The following is a 7,500-nucleotide window of genomic DNA, read 5'->3' as shown; positions in this document are numbered from 1 at the left end:
CACATTGTTTTTCTTCCCCACAAAACACCCTCCAACAGCTTCCATCCAAATGAGCATAATTAGCCCTGTAGGCCTTCATAACTTACGAACACCTGGTTGTACTTAGCCACACACACACACACACACACACACACACACACGCACGCACGCACGCACGCACGGATGCACACACAGGCTCGCACACACACACGCACACACACGCACGCACGCACGCACGCACGCACGGTCTGTGTGGCTGGTGAAGACATAGTCAGGCAGTAGGCCCCCCCCCCCAGTGTTCAGCTGCAAGCTTATGTAATTAGCACAATAATGACAAAGAGGTGCACAGGATCAATGGCTCAGTTTGTGAGCTCATTCATTAGTGTCTTAGCAGCCGGATCGATCAGAGGCTGGCTGATACACACCACTTCAGTTCCTAGCCTAACGGCACGAGCACAGGTATGGGTGGAAACAGATATACAGAGTGATAAAGGGTGGTGGTGGTGGTGGTGGTGGCGGTGGCGGTGGCGGTGGCGTTTGGGGGGGGTGATAATTCACTCCAGGTCGTCTGTGGTTATATCCTGGTTGATGTTGGCTCACAGAAGTCAAATGTTTGTGAAATAAGGTCTTGGATGTCTATGTGGTATGTGACATACACAGAAATAATGATATTGTGCATGTATTTCAGATTTTTTTTCTTTGTTTATGTGTGTGTGTGTGTGTGTGTCTGTGTCTGTGTCTGTGCGTGTGTGCGTGTGTGCATGTGTGAGTGCATGTGTGTAAATGACTGTGACTGTAAGTCTATTGTTTGCGCATGGCTGCTCTTAGGTTCACTGATTCTGACACTGACACTGATTGTTAATGCAGAAAGTCCTAAAGGTGCATTTCTCTCTCTCTCTCTCTCTCTCTCCAACAGCCCAAGAGCGAATGGTGTGTGATCCGCTGTGCTCAGACGGAGGCTGCTGGGGCCCGGGGCCTGACCAATGTCTCACCTGCCGCTACTTCAGCAGAGGACGCACCTGTGTCCGATCCTGCAACCTCTATGATGGGTGAGCAACACAGTGTCTGTGTGTGTGTGTGTGTGTGTGTGTGTGTGTGTGTGTGTGTGTGTGTGTGTGTGTGTGTGTGTGTGTGTGCGCAGGTGTGTGTGCGCGTGTGGTGTGTGTGTGTGTGTGTGTGTGTGTGTGTGTAAACAAGCCAACCAAAACCAAGTCGAAAAAATAAAAAGTGGTTGCTCTGGAAAAGAGCACGCCTTGGTATGTGGTGTGTAGTTGGTGTGATGTGGTAGTTCTGAGCTAAGTGTGCTTAGTTTAATTGCATGAGTTGAATGGGGCTTCTTATTCAAGCACTGAAAAACATTAGAGGATTCGACACATGCAATAATTTGAAGTTTAAAGCACAAGTCCCTCTGAGGGAGGCAGTTTTCAAAGGTTCAGACCAAAGCGAGAGAGGGAGAAAAGTTTTGCAAGTAAGAGTTACATGGAGAGTGAGGCAAGAGCACAACATGATTTATGTAATGCTTATATTTAAAAAGTTATCATTCCAAAGTGATGTTATGCCCTTTTCCTGATCAGGTATGTGTGTGTGTGTGTGTGTGTGTGTGTGTGTGTGTGTGTGTGTGTGTGTGTGTGTGTGTGTGTGTGTGTGTGTGTGTGTGTGTGAGGAGTTTTTAAATTAAAGTGGGTAGTCATATGGAGTAAGCATGCACTTCAAAGGAAACCACTTGTTTTCTAAAGATTTCAAAACAAATTCTAGAGTTCCCCTTTAAGTAATATATTTGAATGTACTGCCAAACTTTCTGTATATTTGTCTGACAAAGGTCAGTAGTAAACATATTAAACCAGTGATCTCCTGAGGCATAAGGGCATTACCATATTTGTGGAGTGGAGATGAGGGTGAAAGACAGACGTCAAGCAAATACTGTTGGTGTGCAACACTTGAGTTAGTGTTGCTGGCAGTCCCTTGCAATATGGAGGGCATTAAAGCCTTAAGCTCTGCTTCTCTTGCAGAATGATCTCTGATGTTATAGCCTTTCTGAAACCTCATTTACTGAACTTTCTCATGATAACACACTGACGTTATTTTGTCTATTTTATCACCCAGAGTGAAGATGTTAAAGAGTAGTGTGATTCTGGTGATGGTCATGATCATGATGATGCTGATGGTCATGACAATGATGGTTATGATTTTAGATTAGGAAAGCCATAATTTGAATGTTCATAATATGTTGACCAGTGCTTGAACAGCTTGTGGTTGTGTGAAACAGACTCATGATCTGTTATGATGCACACAGTGATGATGATAATGATGATGATGATGGTAAAGAAGAAGGACATTGGCTCCGATGCTGTCTAATAGTTTAGATTGGTAGACATCTGTTGGCCGGAACTCTGTTTGCAGTGAGGGCAACACACCTCTCAGATGTTAAATCTACCTCAGTGACATCTCTGCTGATCATAACAAAGATGAATGTGGGGGTTTTCACTCATGCGCACACACACACACACACACACACTCTAAACATTACAGCACTTTGGTTTTCTGAAAGCCTAAAAGTTGCAGAGATGTCATGGCCATCCAAGGAAGAAGATGAGTGTGGTGATGTTTTTTTTAGTGTGTGTGTGTGTGTGTGTGGGGGGTCCCAGGGTCCCAGGGTCCCAGGGGCCCAGTCCTCTGATGTCTGGACTGTTTGCATCTTCATTCCGCCACACACCACACACACACACACACACACACACACACACACACACACACACACATACACACACACACACACACACACACACACACACTCCCCATTTCACTGAAGTTCACCCACAAAGACACTGCGGAGGAGGACTTTGAAGTGCTCATGGCACATGAAAGAAGACTCTGGGATGTACTGTATTGAAATTTCTTCATCAGTGCGGATGATATGTGCCTTCTCTTTTTTTTTTGTCAACATGAAATAATAACCCGTCTCTGTGATACACACAGGCTTGCTTTTGCCTTGTTTTGTATTACTTTTGGTGACCGGTGTTTTCTGGTCAGTATTCCTTGTTGATGTAATTTCCAGTTCTGGCTATGGGGGGGGCGGGTGCCTTTTGAAACGGGCCCTTTGAAGATGTGGAGGGGCTGGCTGGTGATATCAGAGATGTATTGCATGTAACGGCTCTCACTTCCAGAGAGGATTGTTGGGGGAAACTCAAACTTTCGCTTTATAGAATCATCCTGAGAGTCCCTACAGGACTGCAGAGCTGCACTTTGAGTCTCTCTCTCTCTCTCTCTCTCTCTCTCTCTCTCTCTCTCTCTCTCTCTCTCTCTCTCTGTGTCTCTCTCTCTCTCTCTCTCTCTCTCTCTCTCTCTCTCTGTGTGTGTGTTTGTGTGTTTGTTTGTCTGTCTCTGTTGGATTCTGAGTGAGAGAGTGACAGAGAGAGACTCCTGTGCATATAGTGACAGGTGTGTGTGTGTGTGTGTGTGTGTGTGTGTTGGTAGCGAGAGTGCATGTAGTGATGGGGCCGATTCAGAAGCAGAAACAACTGTATCTGTATTATAGCATTACTGCTCTTTTTTATAATGGAGATATCCACTTAAGTTGCATTTACAGTGGACAAAACACAAAAAAACAGTTGAACAAAGCAAATACACAGGTATTCTCTCTCTACACAACACGCAGGTATTCTCTCTCTACACAACACACACACACACACATAGACACCAGACACACACACACACACACACACACACACACACACACACACACACACACACACACACGTACAGGCATCCCTCCATCTCCCTCCCTCTATGTAACACACACAGTTATTATGACCGCCATGCCAAAGCAGCCTTGCGGTCATATAGGTTTAGTCAGATTTTTTATTTTTTTCTTTTTCGCATGTCCAAATTTCCGGTCAAGGATTCCCGGACACTAAAAAGACCGGGTAGACAAAACTTGGTGGGCATGTAACCCCATATGGATAGCATGGAACCATCGTTTTCGTTTTGATCTGTAGCCCCCTCGCTGACTTCACTGGAGGGTAGGGCAAGACACAGTTTTCTGTGAATATCTCGATAACCGTAAGGTTTAGGAGGACCATTTTGTTTTGTATGTTGATCTCAAGGGGCCATGTCAACCCATTCCATAACCACTCATTTCATGTATAGCGCCACCTAGTTAAACACAAAAGTAAAAATGAGGTGTTGTTATCGCAGGTATCTGTGACCTAACATAGTCAAAACTGCACAAAATTGGAAGTGTAGGATCATTATGACACCCCCTCTGAATGCACGCCAAGTTTCGTGGAATTCCGTTCATGGGGGCCACACAATAAATTAATTTATGTTACTATACACCAACTGGCCTGTAGGTGGCCGGAGACAGTTTTCTGTGAATATCTCGAGAACCGTAATGCCTAGGAGGTCCATCTTTTTTGTATGTTGGTCTTAAGGGGGCATGTCAACCCATCCCATTACCACTTATTTCATGTATAGCACCACCTAGTTAAAAATTAAAAAGCAACAAATTTGGTGTTTTCATCACAATATCTCTGGCTGACATGGTCAAAACTGCACGAAATTGAAAGTGTAGGATCATTATGACACCCTCCGAATGCATGCCAAGTTTTGTGAACTTTCGTTCATGGGGGCCTTACAATAAAATAATTTATGTGTACATTTAGTGACCGTACACCAACAAGGATTCCCGACACTGAAAGACCGGGGGTACCACGAAACTTGGTGGGCATGTAACCCCACATGGATAGCATGGAACCATCGTTTTTGTTTTGATCTGTAGCCCCACCGCTGTTCTGGACCCCCCGAAAGAAGGGTAGGGCAGACACAGTTTTCTGTGAATATTTTGAGAACCGTAGGGCCTAGGATGACCAATTTTTTCGTATGTTTGCCTCCAGGGGTCATGTTAACCCATTCCATGTGCACACATGTGCATAAACAGATACACACGCACACACATACATTCACAGTAATCATACGTATGACACATACTCACACAGTAGACATATGTACGCATGCATGCACATGCACAAACACACATACGCAGGCAAACACATGAATGAATTTTACATGTGAAATCTATGAACTAATCATGTTTTGGTACAAGTTGTCTAGCAGATACCAGTGAGAATTGAGTGTGGATAATGCAATTTAGTGAGACAGTTAGAATCATATAGGCCTTTCAGCGTGATTTATTTTTGTGGAAAAAATGTGCTGGACTGGGCGGCGGTCATATTTAGTTATTCTCATATTAGCTTTAATTCACCTCTTTCTACACACACACACACACACACACACACACACACACACACACACACACACACACACACACACACACACTCTTTCACAGGCATACCAGGTAGCAAGGGGATTACAAGCGCGTCGGAAATGTTTAATTAAAATGCAGCTCCTGTGCGTTTGGATGGGACCAGAAGTGTGTCTGGACGGTTAGAATGAACAGGCCAAATTCCCGATAATCCGCCTCCCCACTCACACACACACACACACACACACACACACACACACACACACCCTACTTCTCTCCCCGTCCTGGCCTCCCATGCGGCTCTGGCAAACACACACACACTCTCACTCACACTCTCACACACGCAGGGCTATGAAGAGACCTGATGAGCAGGAATCACACGTCTGAATGGGAAACACATTGGCTGCATCACTAGAGAGCGCCGGCAGACAAAAGCTTTTTGTGTGAGACAGTTTTCCTCAATATCTCCACGAACAAAAGGAAACTCTTCATTCTGCTCCATTCTCTCAGTGGTGTTTCCCATGATGGAGTGAAAGGAAAAAAAACAAATCAGTTTATTACTAAAAAGATGGTTAGCCAAGAATATGCAAAGAGAGAGAGAAGAGAGAGAGAATAGAAGTGAGAGGAAGTGAAAAGTGTGGACGCAGAACTAAGGAAGGCAGAGAAACAGAAAGAAGTGTGTGTGTGTGTGTGTGTGTGTGTGTGTGTGTGTGTGTCAGTGTGTGTGAGAGAAAGAACTGTCAAGCACAGGAAAAGACAGAGAGAGAGAGAGAAAGAATGAGAGAGTGTGGTATGTGTCTTCAGGACTGTCCCTGACTATCTCCATGACGATCATTAATATGGCGCATCCCTGAATGCCAGGCGTCAGAAGGCATTACCATTCAGCAGAGCAGTGGGGGGCCGAGGCGGGTGGAGGTGACACATCTGTCTGGTGTCACAGGACCTCTCCATCTGTTGAGGAGTGCCGCACGGCACACATTAGCCCACCGCGCAATACCATTCCACACCGAAAGTCAGCGCCATCAATGGCCTTATTGAACACTTTAAGCGTTCAGGCAATGTGATAACCATAGCAGCATCGTCAAGGCTACGTTGTGTCATACATAAGCGCTGTTAAGATATTCTCAAGGCTGTTGATGCAGGGTTGACATCATATTTCACTTTTTCTGGGATTCTGGTATGACATAAATAACAATTGGCAGCTGGTGTTTTTACTGCCTTCATGATATTTCATGACAGGTGACACTATGGGGGGTTTTCTCTCATTTAAACGTGTGTGCAATTCCCACACACAGTCATAGCGGTTAGTACCTTAACACCCAATCATTGGCATAATAATTTCATGAATGAGCCGAAATTACCAAGTCCTATATTTCACGTGTAGTGATGTAATTACCACAGAGATTTTATGAACACAGCTAAATGTTTTGGCATGTGATGAAGAACGATGTAATTTCAGGGCATATTGACCTGAGTTTTTGTTGCCTGCTGATAAGCAGCCTGTAATTGCATTAATGGCCCCCAGGATGGGGTGAATAAAGACGCTAATTACCCAAGTCTACATGGTCTCTCAACAGGCTGTAAGCGCTGGCCATTAAGTACAGTGCAGGACGACGGTGCCATGTTCAATTCATTCACGCTGTCAGAGCTAACAGGATTCAGAACGGGTCATTTTGAGCTCTAGGGTGCAACACAAAGCAGTGAAATGTAGCAGTATATGAGAAGCAAGGATGACCTGTTCTGTAGATGTCCTCTCGCCCACTACTTGTGAAAACCTACTCTGCATATTCTTTTTATTTGTTGTTGTTGTTGTTGTTGTTGTTGTTGTTGTTGTTGTTGTTGTTGTTGTTGCTGTTGCTGCTGTAGTTGTTTCTTCTTTGTTTTCTTTTTTTCATGGGCCCAGATTATTGATCCCCTCAGATCTGGGATTTCCCTTTGATCAAGACAATCGTATTGACAGCCCCACCCCACCCCCTTCTCCTGCTCACTGCCTCTTCAAAGCATCACCCCCCCCTCCCTTCCCAAACCCCGAAAAACACCTGCTGATGAAGAGGGCTTGGATACATAGGAAGGCAAAAGCGTAAACATGGAATCTAATGAATCAGGCGTATCTATGTCTTCTCTGCCAGTTTAGGCGCTCAACGCTCCCAGTTACAGCTTAACTCACAGCCATCTGTCCAGCCCACACACACACACACACGCACACATACACACACACACACACACACACACACACACACACACACACACACACACACACA

General features: G+C 44.9%; 1 protein-coding gene across 1 annotated transcript in view; it reads left to right on the top strand.

Annotated features, from left to right (window-relative positions):
* Window positions 1-7,500, top strand: part of LOC125288491 (receptor tyrosine-protein kinase erbB-4-like) — a 274,673-nt gene that overhangs the window by 215,203 nt on the left and 51,970 nt on the right. The window contains 1 exon segment of the mRNA XM_048234899.1: window positions 896-1,028. Within this exon segment, the coding sequence (XP_048090856.1) occupies window positions 896-1,028 (133 nt within the window).

This window comes from Alosa alosa, chromosome 23, assembly GCF_017589495.1.
Source record: "Alosa alosa isolate M-15738 ecotype Scorff River chromosome 23, AALO_Geno_1.1, whole genome shotgun sequence".
Taxonomy (NCBI): Eukaryota; Metazoa; Chordata; class Actinopteri; order Clupeiformes; family Clupeidae; genus Alosa; species Alosa alosa.
This window is presented reverse-complemented; position numbering and strand designations above follow the sequence as displayed.